The sequence below is a fragment of the Amblyraja radiata genome, chromosome 7 (assembly GCF_010909765.2).
Source record: "Amblyraja radiata isolate CabotCenter1 chromosome 7, sAmbRad1.1.pri, whole genome shotgun sequence".
In the NCBI taxonomy this organism is placed as follows: Eukaryota; Metazoa; Chordata; class Chondrichthyes; order Rajiformes; family Rajidae; genus Amblyraja; species Amblyraja radiata.
Window position 1 is genome coordinate 47,094,937 of NC_045962.1, and position 27,167 is coordinate 47,122,103.

General features: G+C 45.4%; 1 protein-coding gene across 2 annotated transcripts in view; it reads right to left on the reverse strand.

The window, feature by feature from the left end:
- The window catches only part of trak2 (trafficking kinesin protein 2), a 64,958-nt gene that overhangs the window by 33,711 nt on the left and 4,080 nt on the right, over positions 1 to 27,167 (reverse strand). The window contains exons 2-4 of one of the 2 annotated variants that reach the window (XM_033024379.1): positions 22,381 to 22,693; positions 18,073 to 18,267; positions 2,191 to 2,267 (exon numbers count right to left, since the gene is read on the reverse strand). In XM_033024379.1, coding sequence (XP_032880270.1) covers positions 2,191 to 2,267; positions 18,073 to 18,267; positions 22,381 to 22,435 — 327 coding nt within the window. In that variant the 5' untranslated portion in view covers positions 22,436 to 22,693. The remainder of the gene's footprint in view (positions 1 to 2,190; positions 2,268 to 18,072; positions 18,268 to 22,380; positions 22,694 to 27,167) is intronic. The other variant, XM_033024380.1, reaches the window with a different exon arrangement.

The window sequence follows — 27,167 nt, forward strand, 5'->3', positions numbered from 1 at the left end:
TCACACTGTCCTGACTCACCTGGAAAGACAGGGCACGTACGTGAGGATGCTCTTCATAGACTATAGCTCTGCCTTCAATACGGTCATCCCCACCAAGCTCACCACCAAACTCCACCAGCTAAGCTTCAGCTCGCCGAAATGCGAGTGGATCCTGAATTTTCTGACGGAGCGACCGCAGGCAGTGAGACTGGGCCCGCAACAGTCCTCCACTATCACCCTGAGCACCGGCACACCACAGGGCTGTGTACTGAGCCCCATGCTCTACTCCCTCTTCACACACGACTGTGTTCCTGCATTCGACACCAACACCATCGTCAAGTTTGCAGACGACACAACGGTGATCAGGCTGATCACCAACGGGTGATGAAACAAACTACAGAGCGGAGGTGCAGAACCTGGCGGACTGGTGCTCACGTAACAACTTGTCCATAAACACCTCCAAGACCAAGGAGCTGATTATCGACTTCAGGAGGTCACATAATGGGGAATACGCCCCAATTTCCATCTACGGGGACAGTGTGGAGAGAGTGTCCAGCTTTAAGTTTCTGGGCACTCAAATCTCTGAGGACCTCACATGGTCCAAAAACACCGCTGCGCTGGTCAAGAAGGCACAGCAACGACTGTTCTTCCTGAGAACATTGAAAAAGACTGGTCTGCCCCAACAGCTGCTGCAAACCTTCTACCGCTGCACGACAGAGAGCATATTAACATATGGCATATCTGTGTGGTATCTCAGCTGCACGGAGGCAGAGTGGAGAGCTCTTCAGCGCGTCGTCCACAGAGCGCAGAAGATTATTGGGACACCGCTACCAGTCTTGGAGGGCATCTACCACACACGGTGCCTCAGGAAGGCCGTCAGCATCCATAAAGACTCCTCACAGATGGTGGGGCACATCTATCACGTGTGCACATGGATCCCGCCCCCATCCCACCCCGGATGGCAGACATCAAATCACATGTTCACAGAAGGTAGACTAAAATGCTGGAGAAACTCAGCGGGTGAGGCAGCCTCATGCAATCCATGCAGTGTTTCTCCAGCATTTTTTTGTCTACCTTCGATATTTCGAGCATTTGCAGTTCTTTCTTAAACGTGTTCACAGAAAGCGCGCGGCAGTGCCGGAGGCTTTGCGCAGGATACGGTACAGCCGGAACTCGGGCACGCAATCGGTGCGGGGGCTCGGTCGGGCTCGTGGCGGGCACTCGGCTGGCCGTATGATTTCGGGGGGAAAAATCCGCCTGCGGCCCGGATGATTTCGGGTTACGGGCCGCATTCAGCCCGGGGGGCCGTAGGTTGCCGGACTCTGTCCTAGTGGGTTGCCAGGAGGTTGAAGGTTCTCGGAGGTTCTTGTAGGTTGTAGCAGGTGCCGAGCAGTGAATTTTATTGGTTGAGGGGGGAAATGGGGGTGGGTTGGGGGGGGGGGGTGGGACATGGGAGGAGGGGGGGGTGCTGGTGGGGGGGGGGGGAGGGATGGTAGATGGGTAGGATTTGGAGGGGATGTTGGGGGGGTAGGAGAGATGCCCCCTCCCTATACTACCCCCCCTTCCCTCTTCTACCCCCCTCCCTTCCCTTCCTTCTCCCCCACCCACTCCATCCCTCCCTAATCCCCCCTCCCTTCTCCACCCACTCTACTCTCTAACCCTCTCTCACCCCCCCCCCCCTCTACCCCCCCTACTACCCCTCAGGCCTTAGTATCTCGAGCCCAATCAGAGAGGAAAGAAGAGGAAACAATGGGGATGAAACAAGGTCCTTGATTATTTTAACTGCTTTCAAGGCAGTACAATGTGTAGATGGAGTCAATGGTGGGAAGATTTGTCTATGTGAAGGACTGGGCTATATTCACAACGCTGCAATTTCTTGAGCATAGTTGCTTCCAAAGCAAGTTGAAGCTCTGGGCCGGTCTCCAGGAAAGGTCGCACCTCTCCATGTTGTAGGCCACGGGGGGGACGGAGATGCGACACGGAGAAAAATTGCATCTCCGTGGAGTTAAGTGACTGGAAAAAGTTTCCCCCGATCCTCCCCCCCAACATAAAACATACCAAGCGACATTAAAACAAATATTCAAGACATACTTAAAATAATAAAAACAGACAGACTGCTAGCGAGGTGGCCAATACAGGCGCCACCCGGTGGTGAATGTTAATGTTTATCACTGAGTTCTAACCACTGAAAAGACAGGTTAAATTTCTTACCTCAGCCAGAAGGTGTGTGACCATGTCAATATCATTGTACGTCCTAGTCATCTGATCCACCCTTTCAGAACTGAGAACTAGGGCAATGATTGAAAATATTAAAAATCAGTCAAAACCCCATCAAATCTGTAATGTACAAGTTTATTTAACTTATGACTGCCTCTAAAGCTATTGAAAGCCTTTCCTAATATTACACTTACACCAAAAACAAAACCCAGGCACCTGACATAAATGTCAGATTAAGCTCTTAAAATTTGAGTCTCCTGGTTAATACCACCGTACCCTGGTTAATACCAGTGTAGCTGCTGAAAACAGTTTCTCACTTACCGTTTATTTATCAATCTGGTTAAAGGAAGAACATTTCCACCAGCTCAGGGATACCATACTGGGACTGTTTTCCTTAGAATGTAGGGGGCAGAGGGGTAACCTTATGGAGATATACAACATCTTGAGAAGCATAGACAAGGTGAATAGTTAGGTATTTTTCCCAGTATAGAGCCCTAGACCTAGAGTGCATGGGTTTAAGATTAGAGGGGAAAGAATTGAGATCTGAGGGATAAGTTCTTCACATAGATGGTACACTTGTGAAACAAACTGTCAAAGGAAGCTGTAGATACGGATACAACAGCAATGTTTAAAATGATTTTAGACAGGTACATGGATACAATGTTTAGAGGGATTGAAGAGCCCATTTCCGTGCTGTGTAAAGGTTAAGGAAACCCAGTATGTCTCCAATGATTCCTACCTGTTTCTACAGATGTACCCTAGAAAGCACCCTATCTAAATGCATCACTGCCAGCAACATTCTCTAACATTTAAATACTGTATCTGGACCAGCTGCAAGAGGACAATAATTAAAACACATGTACATAGCAGACAGAAGAGAGTCAAAAGATGTAGAACATAGAAACATAGAAAATAGGTGCACGGGTAGGCCATTCGGCCCTTCGAGCCTGCACCGCCATTCAATATGATCATGGCTGATCATCCAACTCAGTATCCTGTACCTGCCTTCTCTCCATACCACATGATCCCTTTAGCCACAAGGGCCACATCTAACTCCCTCTTAAATATAGCCAATGAACTGTCCTCAACTACTTTCTGTGGCAGAGAATTGCACAGATTCACCACTCTCTGTGTGAAAAATCTTTTTCTCATCTCGGTCCTAAAAGACTTCCCCCTTATCCTTAAACTGTGACGCCTTGTTCTGGACTTCCCCAACATCGGGAACAATCTTCTTGCATCTAGCCTGTCCAACCCCTTAAGAATTTTGTAAGTTTCTATAAGATCCCCCCTCAATCTTCTAAATTCTAGCGAGTACAAGCCGAGTCTATCCAGTCTTATTTCATATGAAAGTCCTGCCATCCCAGGAATCAGTCTGGTGAACCTTTTCTGTACTCCCTCTATGGCAATAATGTCTTTCCTCAGATTAGGAGAACAAAACTGTATGCAATAGTCCAGGTGTGGTCTCACCAAGGCCCTGTACAACTGCAGTAGAACCTCCCTGCTCCTATACTCAAATCCTTTTGCTATGAATGCTAACATACCATTCTCTTTCTTCATTGCCTGCTGCACCTGCATGCCTACTTTCAATGACTGGTGTACCATGACACCCAGGTCTTGTTGCATCTCCCCTTTTCCTAATCGGCCACCATTCAGATAATAGTCTTCTTTCCTGTTCTTGCCACCAAAGTGGATAACCTCACATTTATCCACATTATACTGCATCTGCCATGCATTTGCCCACTCACCCAACCTATCCAAGTCACCTTGCAGCCTCCTCACAGCTAACACTGCCCCCCAGCTTTGTGTCATCCGCAAACTTGGAGATGTTGCATTCAATTCCCTCGTCCAAATCATCAATATATATTGTAAATAGCTCGGGTCCCAGCACTGAGCCTTGCGGTACCCCACTAGTCACTGCCTGCCATTCTGAAAAGGACCCGTTTACTCCAACTCTTTGCTTCCTGTCTGCCAGCCAGTTCTCTATCCACATCAATACTGAACCCCCAATACCGTGTGCTTTAAGTTTGCATACTAATCTCCTATGTGGGACCTTGTCAAAAGCCTTCTGAAAGTCCAGATATAACACATCTACTGGTTCTCCCTTATCCTCGAAAAATTCTATAAGATTCGTCAGACATGATTTACCTTTCATAAATCCATGCTGTCTTAGTCCAATGATTTCACCACTTTCCAAACGTGCTGCTATCCCATCTTTAATAACAGACTCGAGCATTTTCCCCACTACCGATGTTAGACTAACTGGTCTGTAATTCCCAGTTTTCTTTCTCCCTCCCTTTTTTTAAAAGTGGGTTTAAAAGGGCATTAGTCACCCTCTAATCCTCAGGAACTACTCCAGAATCTAAAGAGTTTTGAAAAATGATCACTAATGCAGCCACTATTTCTGAGGCTACTTTCCTTAAGCACTGGGAAGCAACCTATCTGGCCCTGGGGATTTATCGGCCTTTAATCCATTCAATTTAATTTAACACCACTTCACGACTAACCTGGATTTCACTCAGATCCTCCATCTCATTTGACCCCCAGTCCCCTGCTATTTCCGGCAGATTATTTATGTCTTCCTTAGTGAGACAGAACCAAAGTAGTTATTCAATTGGTCTGCCATGTCCTTGTTCCCCATGATCAACTCACCTGTTTCTGACTGCAAGGGACCCACATTTGTTTTAACTAATCTTTTTCTCTTCACATTTCTATAAAAGCTTTTACAGTCAGTTTTTATGTTCCCTGCCTATTTTCCATTTCCTAATTAAGCCCTTTGTCCTCCTCTGCTGGACTCTGAATTTCTCCCAGTTCTCTGGTAGGCAGCTTTTTCTGGCTTATTTGTATGCTTCATCTTTTGCTTTGATACTATCCCTGATTTCCCTTCTTATCCACGGATACCTACCTTCCCTGAATTATTCTTTTGCCAAACTGGGATGAACAATTGTTGTCGTTCATCCATGCGGTCTTTAAATGCCTTCCATTGCATATCGACCGTCAACCCTTTAAGAATCAATTGCCAGTCTATCTTGGCCAATTCACGTCTCATACCCTCAAGTTACCTTTCTTTAAGTTCAGAACCCTTGTTTCTGAATTAACTATGTCACTCTCCATCCTAATGAAGAACTCAACCATATTGTGGTCACTCTTGCCCAAGGGGCCACGCACAAGACTGCTAACTAACCCTTCCTCATTACTCAATACCCAGTCTAGAATAGCCTGCTCTCTCGTTGGTTCCTCTACATGTTGGTTTAGAAAACTATCCCGCATACATTCCAAGAAATCCTCTTCCTCAGCACCCCTGCCAATTTGATTCACCCAATCTATATGTAGATTGAAGTCACCCATTATAACTGTTTTACCTTTGTTGCACGCATTTTTAATTTCCTGTTTGATGCCATCCCCAACTCGACTACTACTGTTTGGTGGCCTGTACACAACTCCCACTAGCGTTTTCTGCCCCTTAATGTTTCACAGCTCTACCCATATCGATTCCACATCCTCCAAGCTAATGTCCTTCCTTTCTATTGCGTTAATCTCCTCTCTGACCAGCAACGCTACCCCACCTCCTTTTCCTTTCTGTCTATCCCTCCTGAATATTGAATATCCCCTGGATGTTCAGCTCCCAGCCTTGGTCACCCTGGAGCCATTACTCCGTGATCCCAACTATATCAAATTCATTAACAAATTATCTGCACATTCAACTCATCCACCTTATTACAAATGCTCCTTGCATTGAGACACAAAGCCTTCAGGCTTGTTTTTACAACACTCTTACCGCTTATACAATTATGTTGAAAAGTGGCCCTTTTTGATTTTTGCCCTGGATTTGTCTGCCTGCCACTTTTACTTTTCACCTTGCTACCTATTGCTTCTACCCTCATTTTACACCCCACTGTCTCTGCTCAAGCTCCCATCCCCCTGCCACATTAGTTTAAATCCTCCCCGACAGCACTAGCAAACATTCCCCCAAGGTTACATTTATACTTACACTATTTTTTTTTAATAGTTACACTAGCAAACTAGTAAGCATGAACGTTACATTTATATTTTCAAAAATAATACTCATCTTAAAGTATAATCATCCTACAAATGGATACTAGTTCTGGGATATATAAAAAAGGGCTCAGAATGTTTAAAAGCAGATAGATCAGAAAATTGGGAGATCTGCAGCTTTTTGGAATAAAGTAAGGGGATGAGTTCAGAGGATTGACATTACATGTGTTCAGAGGATTAGAGGAACATAGAAGTACAAGCCAAATATTGACCAAGGCAGCAGTACGGGCAGATACGGTTTTCTTCCGCTCGTGCATCATCACAGGGACCTCATTGTTAGATTTGGTCTAATCCAATTTGCTGAACTGTGTGGACCTCAATGAAAAATGGTGTGCCTTGGAATCTGCCCTATCAACAGCACAAAGGGCTCCACCATAAACATTGAAGCTTAAATGAGTGACCCGAAATGTGCAAAATGAATGGAAGCATGATAGGGAGGGAGAGCATGAGAGGGAGGGAGAGCATGAAAGGGAGGGAGCAGAGCTGACAAGTTTTGTCAGAGCATTTCAGTATTCTAGTACCTGAAAATCAGTATTTTGCTGAGGAAATTAGTATTTTTACGCGGTTGCATTTTGCTAAAAAAAAATGTTTAATGTGCGCTCATACCCATGTAAGAGTACAAGAATGCATAACTTTGTTACCAATTGACATGACTTCTACGCAACTTACTTGACAGTGAATTCATTGCCATCTCTTTGTATACTGCTGTTTGAACGGCTGCTTCCTGCTTTTAGTACCAGATGATGATGTAGAAGCCATTTTGGAAGCCTACCTCTCCCTCCCTCGCTCTCTCTCCCTCCTTTTTCCCCTCCCTCTCCCACCCTCCCCCTCTCTCTCGCTTCCTCCCGCCACCTCCCTCTTTCCCTCCCCTCCCCCTTCCTTTTTTTTCTCCCTTCCTCTCTTATTCCCTCCCTCCCACTCCCTCTTTCCCTCCCCTAACAGTCTGTGACCCATAGCGCTGTGGCCATAGCGCTATGTGTAAAGCACTCCAGCTGGGAGTGCTATTTTTAGAACCCATAGCACTGTTCGTTTAAATTCCCACACGTTAAACTGGCAGCGCTGTTTAAACCTGGAGCGTGACAGGCAGATCAAAGCTCACAAAAATAATCATCCAGATCTTGAAATTTAAAATACTAATAGATTTAATCTGCTATAATTTTTAGAGTTACAGTATGACTTTTTATATCCTTGCATTTTTTAAGCAGCAAGATGAAACAGGAAGTCGGGCCCAATTTTAAAAAATACGTATTTTACGAAGCAAATCCTTACATCAGTATTCCGATCGCATTTCCGTATTTTGTACGGAAAATCCGTACTTCTTGGTAGCTCTGAGGGAGGGCATGATTCTCATTTGCTGAAATAAAGAAAAAAGTTTGTACAAACAAGTTTATCCTTGCACTTTTTTCATTTGGAAGTGTATTTGGAAGGTGGTCAGTTTTTCCTGCTTCTCCTCTCCTGACCCAAGTACTTTTAAACCAGGTAAACATCTCATCATCTTTTCATATCATATCATGTGTGCGTTCAAAGGTTCAAAGGTTCTTTATTAGTCACATACACCAATTGGTGTAATGAAATGTGTATTGCCATTGCAGCACATAAAAAAGAAAACAACATAGCAATAATAAAGAAATTTAACATAAAAAAACATCCCCCCACAATGGTTCCCATTATGAGGGAAGGCACAAAGTCCAGTCACCATCCCCATGTCCACCCATAGTCGGGCCTATTGAGGCCTCCGCAGTCGCCTTTACGGAGGCCCGATGTTCCAGGCCGTTCTCGCCGGATGATGGTGCTCCGGCGTCGGGAGAATCATCACAGCGGCTTGGGAAATCTGGAACGGCCGCTTCTCTACCGGAGACCGCGGCTTCCGAAGCCAACAGGCCACGCTGGATGGAGCTCCCCCACTGGCGATCTCGGCGAGAGATCCCATGCTCCCGATGTTAAAGTCAGCGCCGCCACCCGCAGCTCCACGATGTTCATCGGCGGTCTTCAGCTCCCCGGAGTTCCTGCGCGGCGACCCGGGCAAGGCATCGCCCGCTCCGCGATAGCGCTCCAGCGCTGTGCCGCCGCCGAAGCCGAGGTTCTGGGCCGTCCCCTCAGGAAACGCCGCTCCAGGCCGGCTGGTAGGCCGCGAGGACGGGTCGAAGGTTCTGCCCAGAGAAAAGCCGCCTCTCCGACCAGGTAGGGACTCTGAAAGGCAGTTTCCCCCCACCCCCACATAAAAAAGACGAACTCCGAAAAAAAAACTCAACTAATTAAACATTTTTTAAAAAGGGATGAAAAAACGGACAGCTGCAGGCTGGGCAGCAATACCCGTACAGGACGGCGCCCCCTGTGTTTGTGTTTAATCACATCTTCTCGAAAAAACGACGCGCCAACGGTAAAATTTTTACATATTCCGATAGAGATTTTTTCTGTGCAGTCCAAAGTCGCCTTATCTGAAAAATGCATGCTTAATTTCTCATTAATAAAAATGTTCAAAAATACTTTGAATTTAAAATGGTTTTTACTTTAAAATCATTCCTCAGAGCTTCCAACACACTTTGATACAAAGTTGCAAGACAAGAACATTGGCAGCAGCACTCTGAACATTTCAGCTCAATGGTATCTCACATCAAATGCACCCGACATTGCAACAATGTTGCCATCATAGCTCCTGGCAGGACAGGAGTGGGAGGGTGAATTGGTATTGCAATTGGGAATTGATTTTCTTTTCAACTCCAGTGCTGAGGAAGGCTCTCTCTCTGCCCCTCACTCTCTCTCTCTGCCCCTCTCTCTCCACCCCCCCTCCCTCTCTCACCGCGCCTGCGAGCTGGGGGCTATGCGTGAGTGGATAGGGCGGGGGATGGAGTACAAGGAGCGAATGAATAATATTAATATAATATCAAGGGGGTGGTTAGTGTGTGTGTGTGTTGTGTGTTGTGTGTTGTGTGTTGTGTGTTGTGTGTTGTGTGTTGTGTGTTGTGTGTTGTGTGTTGTGTGTTGTGTGTTTGTGTGTTTGTGTGTGTGTGTGTGGTGGTTAGTTTGTGTGTGATGCCGCAGACCCCCCCCCCCCCCACCCCCCGTAACCACGTGTTGAGGGGACGGGACCTAACGGGTCCCACTTGGTCTAGTACCTATTAAAAGTCTGATCATGTGCGTGTGTATATGTGTGTGTCTTTACATCTTCGCAGAAAAAATACGCGGTTACGATAACATTCTTACATATTCCGGTTGACATTTTTCCCGTCGAGGCCGGGATCACATTATCTGAAGAGTTCATCCTTTATTTATCGACTTATTACAGATTAAAGTTGAAAATTGTCAAAAAAGGTCTAGTATCAAATAAAATGTTAAATTGTCCTCAAAATCTGCACAGATCAGCTGGCAGGGGTATTCATGAACATCTTTAACCTCTCCTTATTTTAATCGGAGGCTTCCACCTGCTTGAAAATCAACATCATCCTAGTGCTAAAGGATAACAAAGTAGTGTGCTTTAATGACTACCCCCCCCAGTCTAACATCCACCAGCATGAAGTGCTTTGACAGACTGATCACGGCGAATTTCAACTCCAGCGTCCAAAATAGCCTTGATCCACCGCAATTCACCTCCTACTGCAACAGATCCATGGCAGATGCCACGAACGGCCCTTTACACATTGCTAGAACATCTGGTTAACAAGGACACCTCTCTCTGACTCCTTTTTATTGATGACAGCTCCATCTCAACATATGAATTCCAACCAAACTCATCTCCTGGACAGCACCCACACCCCATCGGCAACTGGATCTTTGACTTCCTGGCCCATAGACCATAATCAGCAGGTTGGCAAAACATCCTTCACAATAATTCTCCATGATAATAAATTTGCAGATTACATCACTGCAGTGGGCCAATCAAGACAAAACAGAGCACAGGAAGGGGATAGAGTGTTTAATAACATGGTGTTAAGATAACTATCTTTCCATCAATGTCAGCAAGACATAGGAGCTAGTTATTGATTTCAGGAAATGATGTGGAGTACACATCCAATCTGCAATCTTGGTGCTGAAGTGGAAGATGGCCGAGAGCTTCAAGCTCCCAGGTGTAAATATCACGGTAGACCACAATGATGTTACCACCAAGGAAACACTTCCTCAGAAGGTTAAGGATAACCAATATGTCTCCAATTATTCTTACCAGCTTCTACAGATGTATCCTAGAAAGCATCCTATCTAAATGCATCACAGCTTGGTAGACCAACTGCTCTGCCAAAGTCAGGAAGAACGCAGTTCGCACAGAATGTTATAAATGCACCCCAGGACATCACGCAAAAACAGCACTCCCTGCCATCGGCCTAATGTATACGGGAGCCAGCCTCAGGAAACCAGACAACATAATCAAAGACCACTCACGTACCGGTCACACTTTTTTCTCCTCTCTCCCATTAGGCAGAAGGTAAAAACGCTTGAAATCTTGAAATAACTCAATCAGGTTCAGGAACTGGTTCTTCCCCAACTTTTATGAGACTCGTAAATGGATAGAGAGATTGGTTGGCAGGCAGGAATCAAAGAGTAGAAATAAACAGGTCCCCGTCAGAATGGCAAGCAGCGGCAAATGGAGAGCCACAAGGCTCGTTGCTGGGGCCGCAACTATTTATAATATATATTAATGATTTAGATGATGGAATTAAAAGTAACACTAGCAAATTTGCAGATGAGTGGCAGTGTCCATGGAAAGAAGGAATAGGCAAAGTTTTGGGTCGAGACTCTTCTTCAGACTCTCTCAGACACCTCCTCCAACTTATCCTTGGACCATGACCCCACAGACGAACACCAGGCCTTAATCTCAAGCACCATCACTGACTTCATCACTTCCGGCTCCCTGCCCACCGAAGCCTCCAACCTCATCGTTCCCCAGCCTCGCACGGCCCGATTTTATCTTCTCCCCAAAATAAAATTGAATTAAAAACCTGTGCTTCAGTCTCATAAGTATGCTTACAACTCCTAGCTCAATTCTCAGTTCCCTGCTGTTTTATATCTGCCAAGTACTTGTCCCACGTCCAGTACTACTTGCACAAGCACTGCCTCCTCCAAACAAATGCTGGGAATGCCACGATTCATCAACTGCGAGTCCCAGCACTACTACTGTCCCTCAGCCTTGATTATGTCTCACTCCCTAGTCATTGTGAAGTAGACAATGCAGAATGTTATACTACTACTCCATCACCCAGACCATCCACTCACCCAGATACTCTACTTTGAATCAATCAGTCAAAATGTTTATGCATTCCTTCATTGACGAGGTTTCAGGTCTGAACCCGAAACCTCGCCAATTCCTTCTCTCCATAGATGCTGCCTCACCCTCTGAGTTTCTCCAGCATTTTTGGTCTACCTTCGATTTTTCCAGCATCTGCAGTTCTTTCTTAAATATCTAAAAAGTACCCTCTTCCTGCTTTTTCCCCACATCCTTTGATTCCTTTAGCCCTAAGAGCTAAATCTAACTCTTGAAAACATCCAGTGAATTGGCCTCCACTGCCTTCTGTGGCAGAGAATTCCACAGAATCACAACTCTCTGGGTGAAAAAGTTTTTCCTCATCTCAGTCCTAAATGGCCTACCCCTTATTCTTAATCCTATCACTTTATATCTTCCGTAAAGTTATTTACCAGTCCATGTTCTAAGTTGCACTATTTCTTCATGTCAGTGCTCGCTCGTATGCACTGGGCACTCGTGTTCCAGCAATTTCAAAATTTCAACATTCAAACCTTTCAGCAACCGAATTCTTCTCACTCTCGAAGCTCCTCCAGTTCTATTTCTCTCAGAAATACAGCAGTGGGACTTTGCCTTAAGCTTCCTGGAATCCAACCACACCTTGTTCCTTTGCTCCTGCCTCCTTGTTATCTGCCTCAGTTACAAATTTTATTTGCTAGTTCTCCCCTAAAACCATTGTGATATCGTACATTAAAAAAGTGCAATTCAAATTTTTGGTCTCGTTATTTTTTCGGTCAGCAGAGCAAATAGGTGTACTGCTGAACAAAAACTGCTCAGATTACATTCCCACATTGGATCTAACGCAGTTTACATGGCAGTAAATTATTTTGTTTTATCTGTAAAGCAATCCATAATGCAGCCGAGTTTCTAAATCACTACCAATATCATAAATAGACCAAACTGGAGGAGATTCTTGGAAGGTCATATTGGAAGATCAGTACAACACAGCAACCATACTGTTGCAGTTCTTCAGCTGATAATTCTATTTTTAGTTGAATACAAGAAACTCTTATTGTACTGCCTGGTAAATTGCAAAAAACATCTGCCCTGCCTTTCTTCTGCTAGTTATTTTACTGTAATTCACTAAAACGTCATCCATTCCTTCCCTCTGGAGATGCAGCCGGTCCCACTGAGTTACTCCAGCATTTTATGTCTATCTTCTTGTCTTGATGTACTTCCTTCTGTAAGAAGCAGTAGGAAACCACAGTGGAAAGAGCAGCCGGTGCAGATGGGCAAGGGAGAAGTTGGTGGGGATATGGGATTGATGTTTGGAGGCTCCATCCAAAGGACGGTGTGGGGGGGGGGGGGGTGGGGAGGCAGTGGAGAAAGCTGGAGACTGCAGCAAGTGGGAATAGCTGGCACGAGTAGAGGCTGCACAGGATTCACCATCGGCACAACCTCATTGCCTTTGAAAGTGTGCCCTCTCCGTGTCGATGATGTGCTGCAGTGCCAGGCCAGGTGTTCTGTGCGACCAGTGTTGGCTGAAACTTGCTTGTTGTCCAACACACATTTGCTACTTCCCACCAGCATCAGGAACCTAGCCGCAATGCATTTGTACCCATTCCCTTTAAGCATCACTCGGTGGAGCCCATGAGGGAAAATAATTTAATGTTTATGGTCCACAGCTGGCTCATTTCCTCAAGACCCTACTCATCAACCAGAGTGCGATGGAGGCTCAGTCGCTGGCTGTAAGTTCTCTGAATATTAAGGAATATAGAGGGAATAGGAAAATAGTTTTTTGTGACTCAGGATCAGCCTTGGCAAAGCAGGCTCAAGGGTCTGTGGCTTGTCACTATTTCTTATCTTTGCGAGATCTTGCAATGGTGACTGTAATTCGACAAAGTTGAGTGCTATAAAGAGTTTTGAGTTGGCCCGTGGTGTTAAAAGTTATATAAATCAGTCTAGTTATCATCTCTGTGCAAAACAAAGGCCCGAAGAGAATATCTATACAATGCATTGTTGCTGCTCACCATAGTTTCTTCAGCAATGACAACCAGAGAGTCAAGGATAGTGTCTAAACTCTGAGACTCCCCATGGAATATCTTATCCATCAGACAGTTCAAGGCTACCATCACCGTGTTCTCAGGAGGAACTAGGAATGGATAGTAAATGCCAGTGACACCTTTATACAAGAAGTGTGAGGTGTTGCATTTTGGGACGTCTAACAAGGGCAGGACCTACACAGTAAATGATAGGCCTCCGGAAAGTGTTGTACAGCAGAGGGATTTAGGAGTGCAGGTGCATGGCTCCTTGAAGGTTGAGTCTCAGGTAGAAAAGGTGGTAAAAAAAGGCTTTTGGGACATTGGTCTTCATCAGTCAGTATTGTGTATAGAAGTTGGGAGGTCATGTAAATGAGCGGGGCAGGCAGGGCGAGACCGAAACATCATCTATTCCTTCTCTCCAGAGATGATGCCTGCCCCGGTCAGTTATTCCAGCATTTTGTGTCTACCTTCAGCAGTTTATGCTAATAGCTTTAAGAGTATTCACTTGCCACTAGGGGACACTAGACTCCATATATTTGGCTTTTGCAGTGAAATGTTAAGAGCCTGTCCCACTTGGCCGTCATTTACGCGACAGGCCGGTAGTGACTGTCGCGCGCATCATCATGTCGTCTGGAGCGCATGACGTCATTTGAAGATAGACACAAAAGCAGGAGTAACTCAGCGGGACCGGCAGCATCTCTGGAGAGAAGGAATGGATGATGTTTCGGGTCGAGACTTTTCTTCAGTCTGAAGAAGGGTCTCGACCCGAAACGTCACCCATTGCTTCTCTCCAGAGATGCTGCCGGTCCCGCTGAGTTACTCCTGTGTTTTGTGTCTATCTCCAATCGTCTTGGCCTCGCCCTGGGAGTAGGAGTGGGGGCGGATCCGGATCCGCAACAGCCGTGAGCCCCAGGCTGAGCTCGGCGATCGCTTGCCTGCTTCAGTTGCTGTTGGAGGTGAGAAGTAGTGCCGCGCCAGGGTTTAGGGCCTGTCCCACTTTGGCCGCCATTTATGCGACAGGCCTGTGGCGCGCGAAGATTTCGTGCAGCACGAAATCCTGGCGCGCTGCGCGATGCCGCGCGCAACTCCACACTCCTCCATGCCACTCCATGCGCCCGTCCCTTGCTACCCACACGCTACCAGGTCGCGTTAATGGCGCGCAAATGACGGCCAAGTGGGACCGGCCCTTTACCGAATCTTGCTCTTGACCAAAGATCTTAGAGCTCTAAGATCTTTGCTCTTGACATTTGTTGTCTAAAAAAACTTTGCTTCTCTGCAAATTAACTATGCTGCAAAGATCAAGGGAAAACAAAGTCGCTGTTCAAATGATTCAAGTAACAAATGGATTTTGGACGGAAAATGAAAAATGCTGGAAAACTGACAGTCTGACAGAGTTTGTATTTGGAAGGACACTACAGGTGCACAACCTTTTATCCGAAGATCCAAATAACGAAAACCTCCGAATAGCGGCCATTTTTTCGGTCCTTGAAGAAAGGTCCTTGAAAACGTTCACCGAGGGCGGCCCGCAGAGGTGACAGCGGAACCTCCGGTCGGTCCTCGAAGAAAGGGGAACTAAATCCCCATTCATAAAAGAGAAGATGAGGGTATATTGCGCGGGAGGGTTAATAATTGACAATATGCTGCTGCCTGCCCGCTGAATTAAAAAGTTCCCACGGTAGACTCACGATATACAGTGTTTCGTGAGTCTTGCGTGGGAACTTTTTAACTCAGCGGGCAGGCAGCAGCAGATTGTCGCTCCCTTCAGTTTCACCCCACCTACACCACTCTGCTTCCCGGCCATGTGTGTGACCCCTTCCCTCCCCTCTCCAGCTCCCCACCCATTGCACCGGCGCGGGGGCTTTGCACTGTCTTCGTCGGCGATTGCAGCAGGACCGTGTCAGGACCAATTGGACACCGACCCCCAGGCCCACCGCAAGCACGGAGATCCCAGAGACCCACAGCCAACAGCAGCCCAGCCCAGCCCCACTCCAACTACAGAGGAACCTGGGTTGCGGATGACGGGGCGCAGCTCGGGGCGTCGTAGGGGCCCATCGGGGAGCGGCCACTCAAAGCCACGCCGGGAGATGTAGGGCCCTGCCCCGGTCTTGATGTTGGAGCCCCCGGCGGGCGCTAGCAAGTCCGCGGCAATTGACAGCCGCGTCGGGCGTTGTAAGGCCCCCCTCCAGGTCACTCTCAACCTCTATGATCTTTGCTCTCAACCCCGTAATTCGGGCGGGAGAAGTCGCCGCTGCCGGTGCCCCGCAAAGCAGTCTCCCACCGGAGACCCGCGAGCTCCCGGTGTCACCATCCACCGGAGTCGGGTCGCAGCAGCTCGCCCCCGCAACTCTCCACGCTCCGAAGCTGGCTAGCTCCACGGAGGTAGGTCCGTAGGTCCACAGCTCCCACCGCCGCCCACCGACCCCCAGGCCCACTGCAAGCACGGAGATCCCAGAGACCCACAGCCAGCAGCAGCCCAGCCCAGCTCCAACTCCAGAGGAACACGTAGGGGCAGAAGCTGATGGTGTGCAAGGTACGTCTTGTTCTTGGGGTGGCGGATGAGGGGACGCAGCTCGGGCTGTGGGCGAACTGCCACTTGTCGCTGTAGCGGCCAAAGATCATAGAGGAGCTCCTCTATGATCTTTGGTAGCGGCCCATCGGGGAGCGGATTCCTCTGGAGTTGGAGGGGGAGGGGGGTATTGTGCTGTTTGATCGCCCCCTGCTATCCCAGGGACAGGGAGACACAGCGGCTTTTTAGACTGGTGGGCAATCACTTCTCAAAGTTCTGCCCACACAGTCAGTACACCTCTCCTACACTGTATTTCATACAAACATTTATTCTGCAAGAAAAAACGACATTGAAGACTCAAACTCGCGATCGAGTAACTGCCAGGATCAAGGCGCAAACTCGCAACCTTGCGGATATGAGCCGAGCACTCTACCACTGAGCCAGCCATTAAAATCTACGTTAAAAAATTTCCATTCCGAAGACCGACAAATTCTGAATTACGAAAAGTGTCTGGTCCCAAGGCTTTCGGATAAAAGGTTGTGCACCTGTAGTTACTTCAAAGGAAAGTTTTGCATTTACAGAGGGACTTTCACATTGTTTTCAGGTTTTAGTTTACATTATAGCCAATTAAGAACTTTTGATGTGGAAACACTGTAGTAACATTGGAAATGGTCAGTGAATTTGCAGGGAGCAAAACTCGTACAGACTGCAATGCGATAATGACCAGATATGATATGGTTTGGGAAATAAATATTGCACTGGACACCAATAGGTTCAATGTTCAAAATAGGTTTGTGGGAAATCACTTCCAGAGTGCTCAACATCCTTAGTGCTGCCAGTCTGAATGTTCAGGAGTCTTTGGAATTGCATTCAGCCTTTTGACTCAAACCCAAGTGTGTTATCAACTGTGTCAATTCTGACATGTCTGATCTCTGGTTATCCACCCAGTTTGGCTTTCTTCCCAACCAATTGTTCAAGCGCTTTTGATTGCAACATGCACCTTAATTTCGTTCAACAAAGAAACTGACAAGCACAACAGTTTATTCCTATTTGCTCTCTCAAATCCTTTGTCACAAGGATTTCAAAATTGAAGTGGATATTTACCAGAAATTTTGAAAATCCTAAATACATGAACATGCAATAATTGAGTTATTTGCCATCAGCTGAATTTTATTCTGAATGAATTTGATAATCTCTTGTGCAAGCTTTCTAAAACTAAAGCAATACCAAAAATTCCACACTCACCACAGAGAGTGGTGAGTCTGTGGAATTCTCTGCCTCAGAGGGTGGTGGAGGCAGGTTCTCTGGATGCTTTTAAGAGAGAGCTAGATAGGGCTCTTAAAAATAGCGGAGTCGGGGGATATGGGGAGAAGGCAGGAACGGGGTACTGATTGGGGATGATCAGCCATGATCACATTGAATGGCGGTGCTGGCTCGAAGGGCCAAATGGCCTACTCCTGCACCAATTGTCTAAATACATCATTACCATGGCCATACTAAATCCAGCTAGTATTCGGGATTGAGCAAATTTAAATACGATACAGACAAGAAAAGATACTTAAGTTTAATTCAGATCGATTAGTCATGACTCCATTTGGCATGAGCTCGCTGGTTTTGCAATGAGATATGGCATAGGTTGAATACACCATGAAGTGCGCAACTATACTGCAGCTTGAAATGGTGCCTGGACATTAGAAATTAATGCAAATCAACTTATTATGTGATGGCTTTATTCCTTCAGACTTGTTAATATTTATCCTCCAAAACAACCAGGTTGCAACATCAATGTGATAGTGATGCATTAACTGGTGCCACCTTTCCATTGAAATCTGAAGGCAAATCTCAGAATGCAAAAGATCCCCTGACAATATTTTTCCCCATCAAACTATCAAATTGGTTGCTGTGGCATTGTAATTGCTAACATGGTTTGCTTTTTACATATAATACAAATTAAAGTCAATAACCTAGACAGAAAAATAATGCTATGGGATTGATCACCATCCCCCACCCCCCTTCCATCATCCTACCTCCAAGGCAAGCCATTTGCCTTCTGAACCAACACAATAAATCATTCAATGAAAAGTTACCATGACCACGTCACTTACTCATGTAGCGGAAAGCCTCCTCAGCCTGAGTAGGAGAAAGCCCACTGGATGCATGGCCAGGATGCTCCGAGGTCTGCTCCCAGTCCTTATTCTGATAGAGGTAGAGCGACTCTGCTCGTAGATGATACTGAGGAAGCTGGTCTTCAATCAAGCTCACAAGTTCCACCTCAGGCAACTCCTCACTGCTGCACACATCTGGTGACAGGAATATACAAAATGATCAGGGGCATCTGATTATACTTTGAGACTCACATTTTCACATTTCTGGCAAAGGCATATCACAACTTGTCAATAGAAGACAACACATTTTTGAAGAAACATGTCTAAGCAACAATGATTGAATTCAGAAACATATCAAGTAACACAAAATATCCAGACAACAGGCTTAAAGTAATATTTTGTGGCATCAGCTGAAAGACAGACCACATGGTCAAACCCTCGTCAGTGGTTACGAGGGCTGTCACGAGATGTCATGGGGTTAAGAGGAGTGTCCTGCTACATAAGTATATCTCACCTTGAGATCACCCCCAGTCAACAGGTAGCTGAGCTCGAGAAAATACCCTTGCTCACTGCAGCAACAATGACAATTATGTTAGTGGATCAAACTTGCATGTAACACCTGAATAAAGCAACTGTTTATTCACCACGTTTGGTGCCACTACATTGGTGACCCCGATGTTCCAAATTGTAATTTTGGATTTCTCCCGACACACGCACCGTCGGGAGACCTGATGTCTGCAGCCTATAGCCCAACCCAGCTCAGCGATGCTGCCGCAAACCGGCCCTACCGTAAGGTATGCCGCAGTCCGCCCAGGTCAATGGTCAATTGCTTGACGGCCGCCAATCTCTGCCGCATGACCCGCCCGGAGCAGACCACCGGGGCTGAGAGGCCGCAGCTGTCGCCGTTCCCCCACCAGCTGCTGCCCACCGGAGCCGAGAGGCCGCGGCTGCCGTCGCTCCCCCACCAGCCGTCGCTCCCCGCATGCATCCGCAAATTACCTGGGTTGGCCGCCTCAGCCGGCCGCCAAGATGGCCGCCGTGGCCTACTGCCACATGGCCACCGCAGCGATTGCAAAAATGGCCGCCGCAGCCGGCTGGAAGAGACGCTCGACCTTCCCTGACTGCCGTCAACATCGCCACCTTCAGGTCGGCTGCCGTCACTACAGCCTGCCCGCTGTCCACAGCGCCACCTTTCTGCAGCCTGACCGCCGGCAACCGCGCCACCTTCAGGTCAGAGGCTGTTACTGCAACCCCTAGTTTTCCAGCACAGCTTCCCATCCTGCACCTTGGACACTGGACAATTTGAACTTTCCTACCACTCTGCACTTGATTGCTCACTGTAGTTTGTTTTGTTTCTTTTCACTTTTTTACACTGTATTACAACGCCAAGTTTTGCGTTCAGTCTATTTATTTATTTATTTAAATCTCCCTCTCCCCACCCCCTCTTTGTTTGCATTGTCGCCGACGTCTCCCAGCTGTTGCTGGGTGCCGTATTTCTCGGGACACAATCCCCTGCTGGTCGAGGAGTTGCGACTGTCTCGTCCATCTGGCGGCTTTTGCATTGGTCTCCTCACACCCCTCGGCATACAGCCAGGATGGCCCACAGCCGGAGCATCGACTGTGCCGGCGGGCCCCACCATCCCGACCCACGGCCGGGGTGCCTCGGACCCACAGCAGGAGCCGCCCTCGACCAAGCTTGCGCACCTTCTATTAGAAGGTTAGCGCGTTCTATTCCCTCCTCCGGTTCTGGGGGGTCCTGTGGCGTCAGCTGATAGACAGACCACTTATAGTCGAACCCTCGGCAGTGGTTACGAGGGCTGTCACGTGACGTCATGGGGATAAGGGGAGTGCCCTGCTACATAAGTATATCTCACCTTGAGATCACCCCCAGTCAACAGGTAGCTGAGCTCGAGACAACACCCTCGCTCAGCTGCAGCAGCAATGGCAATTATGTTAGTGGACCAAACTTGTATGTAACACCTGAATAAAGCAACTGTTTATTCACAACGTTTGGTGCCGCTACAATTCCATCGTTTAACAATGGACTGTATGATAGTAAATATAAGCAAACCCGCTCATATTTACCCGATGCCTTTCAGATTTCTAATACAAAAGCAAAAACAAAATCAATGCTGGAAATCAAAATCAAAAGGAAATGCTGACCAGCTCTAATGAAGAACAAAAAAGTAAATATTTCAGATCCATGGCTTCTTAATTCTGATGCTTTAGGCTGAACAAAGATAGACACAAAAAGCTGAAGTAACTCAGCGGGACAGGCAGCATCTCTGGAGAGAGAAATGGATGACGTTTCGGGTCAAGACCCTTCTTCAGACCATTCCTTCTCTCCAGAGATGCTGCCTGTCCCGCTGACTTAGTGCCCTCCATAATATTTGGGACAAAGACCCATCATTTATTTATTTGCCTCTGTAGTCCACAATTTGAGATTTGTAATAGAAAAAAATCACATGGTTAAAGTGCACATTATCAGATTTTATTAAAGGGTAGTTTTATACATTTTGGTTTCACCATGTAGAAATTACAGCTGTGTTTGTACATTTCTGGGCACCATAATGTTTGGGGCACATGGCTTCACAGGTGTTTGTAATTGCTCAGGTGCGTTTAAATGCCTCCTTAATGCAGGTATAAGAGAGCTCTTAGTACCTAGTCTTTCCATCACCTTTGGAAACTTTTATTACTGTTTATCAACATGCGGACCAAAGTTGTGCCAATGAAAGTCAAAGAAGCCATTATGAAACAAGAATAAAACTGTTAGAGACATCAGCCAAACCTTAGGCTTACCAAAATCAACTGTTTGGATCATCATTAAGAAGAAAATGAGCACTGGTGAGCTTACTAAACGCAAAGGGACTGGCAGGCCAAGGAAGACCTTCACAGCTGATGACAGAATAATTCTCTCTGTAACAAAGAAAAATCCCCAAACACCTGTCCGACTGATCAGAAACAGTCTTCAGGAGTCAGGTGTGGATTTGTCAATGACCACTGTCCGCAGACAACATCATGAACAGAAATACAGAGGCTACACTGCAAGATGCAAACCACTGGTTAGCTGCAAAAATAAGATGGCCAGATTACAGTTTGCCAAGAAGTACTTCAAAGAGAAACCTCAGTTCTGGAAAAAGGTCTTGTGGACAGATGAGACGAAAATTAATTTATATCAGAGTGATTGCAAGAGCAAAGTATGGAGGAGAGAAGAAATTGCCCAAGATCCAAAGCATACCACCACATCTGTGAAACACAGAGGTGGGGGTGTTATGGCCTGGGTATGTATGGCTGCTGAAGGTACTGGCTCACTTCTTTTCATTGATGATACAACTGCTGATGGTAGTAGCATAATTAATTCTGAAGTGTATAGACACATCCTATCTGCTCAAGTTCAAACAAATACCTCAAAACTCATTAGCCAGCGGTTCATTCTACAGCTAGATAATGATCCCAAAGCAAGTTTTTCAAAGCTAAAAAATAGTCAATTTTTGAGTGGCCGTCAATCACCCGATCTGAACCCAATTAAGCATGCCTTTTAAATGCTGAAGAGAAAACTGAGGGGGACTAGCCCCCAAAACAAGCATAAGCTAAAGATGGCTGCAATACTGGCCTGGCAGAACATCACCCAGCAACTGGTGATGTCCATGAATCACAGACTTCAAGCAGATTAAATGCAAAGGATTTCAACAAAATACTAAACATGATAACTTTCATTTACATGACATTGCTGTGTCCCAAACATTATGGTGCCCTGAAATGTGGTGACTATGTATAAACACTGCTGTAATTTCTACATGGTGAAACCAAAATGTGTAAAAATGGCCTTTATTAAAATCTGACAATGTGCACTTTAACCACATGTGATATTTTCTATTACAAATCTCAAATTGTGGAGTACAGAGGCAAATAAATAAATGATGGGTCTTTGTCCCAAACATTATGGAGGGCACTGTACTCCAGCTTTTTGTGTTTATCCGGTTTAAACCAGCATCTGCAGTTCCTTCTAACACGCTTCAGGCTGACCACCTGATTAAAGAAAAGCCCAGTTTTTAAACCTTTTTGCATTGCTCTACATATTTTCTCTTCTTTATTATTCCAGCTGGTTGGTGACCCTTTGATCCCTAGTGCAATGGCAACTAATTTATTTCTCCACTCTCAACTAGTATTCAATGCAAACATGTGAAATCTTATATTGAAAAAATTATGTACAACAAATGCTGGATAATAAATCAACGCATTTGAAGGAGCGAAGAAAAAAACAAAAGATTTTCTCATTCCAAATTAAGACCATAATTTTATTCTTACCAGTGATGGTCCCTGTCTCTTTTTGATCCACATTCATGGGTTTATTTTCTGGCATAACTTATACAAAGGCATTGTGGAAAATTCCCTCTAGTAAACTCCCTCCGCCATCCAAACAGCTTGAATAAACAATAGATGACTCAATGCTTGAGGAAGATTATGCGTATCATCCCATATAATCTTTAGAATTGCTGAGTGGACTTGCATTTAATGTTCATTGCAGGTCATATCCCATTCAGTTGAAAAGGACGAAGTTGGGTTGGCGATTCTCAAAAATACAGTTGAAGAAAGAAAGCTCATAATGCTCAGTCGTCACCTGCAGCAAATACAAAACACAACTTGCATTTAACACCAATCTTTCAAAGTTCTACTTATATAATTCCAGATGGATAATATCAAAAAGACATAATAATTTAGAGTACAATCTCTATGCACTGTGAGTGACATCAACATTACAATGGCACAAAAGGAATTTACTAGTCATAGCTCGCTTTGCAAGTATAATTTCACCACAATTATAATCAGGAATAAATCATCCCTCAAAAGCTGCACAGTGGCTTTTAGAAGGAAATCTAATAGGAGGTTTTTGCCTTTACATTGAGGCAAGTATTATGGTGCATGCAGAGTCAACTCCTTTTTACTTTGTAGACAGAAGTATACACCTCTAGACACTAAATGCAACAAATGCAGAGAGGATGAATAAACTAACCGCAGCACCGTGTCACAAAGGCCGCTTCTGGTTTGGGGGGGGTGGGGGGTGAAAAGAATGTAAAAGTGATAGGGTAGAGTGTAATACAGGGATGGAACCACTTTATGCCACCCTATGAAGGTCTTGAAGACTGTGGTGCCAGCTTGATGCCAGGTTTAAGGACTTCCTTTGACTGGAGAGGAACCTACAAGAGAAATAGGAAACATCCCGCTGGGGTGGTCAACTTGGATACAATGGGAATGATCACATAATGGGAATGATTTGAAAGTTATTACAAAGATATGGCTGCATGATAACCAAAGCTGGAAACCAAAAAATAAATAAAAATTCAGATACTGTAAATTCGAAACAAAAACAGAAAATGTTGAAAACACTCAGCAGGTCAGTCAATATCAATGGAAAGAGAAACAACTAACATTTCAGTTTGAAGATTCTTCCTCTGACAACCTTTTCTCTTTCCACAGCTGACTGAACTGCTAAATGTTTCCAATATTTTCTGCTTTTGTCTGGGAACTAAATAATTTAGGATACTGGACACTGAAAGAATAGGTAGAAAGAAAAATGAGCCGAGTTAATTCTGTCAATAAAGGATGAGATCACTACAATATGATCTTGAATTTGAAGGTCAAGATGGAGAATCAATTTGAGAGAAGGAGCAGCAAGAGAAAAACTTCTCTAGTGGTTGTCCCTAGCCAATAAAGGTAATTACAAAAGTACAAAGGCAGAACTAGTTAACAAGAATTGGGGAAAAAAGGATTCAGAGACAGTTGATCAACATATCTCAAAGGTATTTTGCATTAAATCTGATACTACATATTTGCTGATGATATTGGCTCTTAGCAAAGCATATAAAAATAAAATGTACTTGGAGGATGCTTCCTTGCTAAATTTGTTTTACATGACTAACTTTAGCTTTGACAGTGTTTTTCTCATTATACAACAACTATTAATAAACCTGACGCCAAGTGTAACATGTACTCATCTGCTGAGATTTGCGTAAATTTACTGCTAAAATATCAGATAAAACAATGTTCACCCTATCTTTCCCAGAACATGTCACTGGCAGTGGATACATGAGATAAGACAGTGTCGACTTTGCAATAGTCACATTTAGAATGAAGTATCTATATAAATAGCTTCTATGAGCCAGTGAAACCACAAATAAGGATCAAAATTTTTGCAAGCACCAGGAAAATTGGGACTACTGTCTCCAGAAATCTGCAGTAAGCCGAGGGTAGATTTATGATACAATTTGTGTAAATTCAGTCGGTGTCACTGCGACTCTTCCATCACCTAGGCCTCTTGCACCCTTGATGCTGCAGCATGTAATATTTTTGTTTGTGGCTGTACCGGTGCAAATGATAATGGTCTAAGTGCATAGTGATGGTCTAAGTGCATAGTGCCAGTCGCATCCGTTTCTGGGAGCATTTCCCCATCATACTCTGGAGCTTACAATGAGCGGGCAGATGCAGTATAATGTGGATAAATGTGAGGTTATCCACTTTGGTGGCATGAACGGGAAGGCAGATTATTATCTGAATGGTGTAAGGTTAGGAAAAGGGGAAGTACAACGAGACCTGAGTGTCCTACTACATCAGTCACTGAAAGTAAGCATGCAGGTACAACAGGCAGTGAAGAAAGCTAATGGCATATTAGCCTTCATAATGAGAGGAGTCCTTCTGCAGTTGTACAGGACTCTGGTGAGACCACACCTGGAGTATTGTGTGCAGTTTTGGTCTCTTAATTTGAGGAAGGACATTCTTGCTATTGAGGGAATGCAGCGTAGGTTCACGATTTTAATTCACAGGATGGCGGGACTGTCATATGATGAAAGAATGGAGCAAATGGGCTTGTATTCACTGGAATTTAGAAGGATAAGAGGGGTCATAGAAACATATAAAATTATTACGGGATTGGACACGCTAGAGGGAGGAAACATGTTCCCGAGTCCAAAACTAAGGACCACATTTTAAGAATAAGTAAGTAAGTAAGTTTATTGGCCAAGTATTCACATACAAGGAATTTGCCTTTGTGCTCCGCCCACAAGTAACAACATGACATACAGTGGCAGTTACGAATGAGTCAGAAAACACTAAACATTAATAATAATAAACCATTAATGATAAAACACCATTGATCAAGCATGTGAACCAACAAAATACCAGATCAAAGGTATGCCTCAAAAGAAAATTACTTTCGTGTGAATTGTCACAACATTGAAATATTTAGATGAGCACTTGAAACACCATTGCATGGAAGGCAATGGGCCATCGGCTTGAAAAAGGGATTACTGTTGATCGCATTATCAATGATTGGAACAGACACAGTTGGCCAGTTTCAATGCTTTTTGAATCTTTAACAATTTGTATAAGCGAGTTTGGTATTCTGAAAAACGCAAGGGGGGGGTGGATGGGAGACCGGGCAGAGTGGGGGGGGGGGAGACCAGGCAGGGGGGAGACCCGCAATCACTGCCGAACCGCCACTGGACCGTCCCCAGTCTCCCCCTCCCCCTCCCCACTCGAGTGTCCCATCGGAGCGACGGGACATCGGCCCCCAGGCCCAGCGCGGAGAAGCGCCAACCTCAGCTCATCTCCGCCTCTCCCACCAGGCCAACCGAAAGCCCGGACCGACAACACCAGCGGCCTCAGACCCACAGACCCACAGCCAGTGCCAATTCCAGCCCAACCCCGATCCAACTCCAGAGGAACCCGCTCCCCGATGGGCTGCTATGGGGACAGGTGCCAGTTCGCCCATGGCCTCAGCCGCTACCCTAAATACAAGCCGTGACAATAAAACACTCTTGACTCCTGACTACCTTGCACACCATGGAGGAGACGGGGACGGCCCAACAGCAACTCAACGACACATACAGCGACAGAGAACCGACCCCGACTACGGACGAAATGCAAGCCTGCACACAATGCAGCACCACCATTGCCAAGACTGTTTTATAGCTAGTGACCTATGACCTGGGCATGCGCAGTCAGAATACTGAAGTGCTTATAACATAATAAAGCACCACAAACCACAAGGACATTATCAAACAAAATTTGGCACAAACAGCTGTTAGGGTTTGACCAAAGTTTGATCAAAAATGCTAACTACTCACTGGTTTAAGAAAATCTCCCTCCGTTTAGGTTATTTTCACTCTCCCCTCTGGATTGTGACCACCCTGCCAAATACAATAGTTTCACACTGTATGCTGACTGGATTTTTCACAATTTTAAACATCTCTATTAGATCCCCTTGCAATGTGCTATTTCAAAGAGATAACTCCAGATTCTCCAATGTAACTAAAGTCCCTTAAGCCAGGTGTAATTTGACCAAATTATTCCTGCACCTTCTCCAAGGTCGTCACATCTTTCCTAAAATTTAGTGCCCAGAAGCATACACGATACTCAAGTTATGGGCGAGTCAGTAATTTAGGAAGATTCATCATAACTCTCTTGTTCTCTATGCTTCTGTTTATGCAGTCCTAGATTCCATATGCTTGGTGTTAAAAATCAATTGATAAATGGTCTTCGAGCTGACTCATTAACTGTTTCCTCTTTCACATGTGCTGCCTGACTTGCTGTCATGCAAGTGTTTATTTTATCTTAGATTGCAGCACCTTCAGTTTTCTTAATTTTCTATTCCCCTAGATTCCTCTGCCTGGTCTGTGTTTCTATAATGCTGTGATACGGCACACAAAGAGATTATTCAATCTGATGTGCATGCCAATCTAAAATTAAATAGAGCTAGATAGGGTTCTTAAAGATAGCGGAGTCAGGGGATATGGGGAGAGGAAAGGCAGAAGCGGGGTACTGATTGGGGATGATCAGCCATGATCACATTAAATGGCTGTGCTTGCTCGAAGGGCCGAATGGCCTACTCCTGCACCTACCGTCTAAATATTTGTTTATCTGGCTTTAGACTAGTTTGATACAACTTTCCCCAGTAACATTTCATACAACCAAGATAAACAAACAACCCACTTTCTTGATGATACACAATGACATAAACAATAATAATAATAAATTTTATTTGTGGGCGCCTTTCAAAAGTCTCAAGGACACCTTACAGAATTTAACAAGAGTAAAAA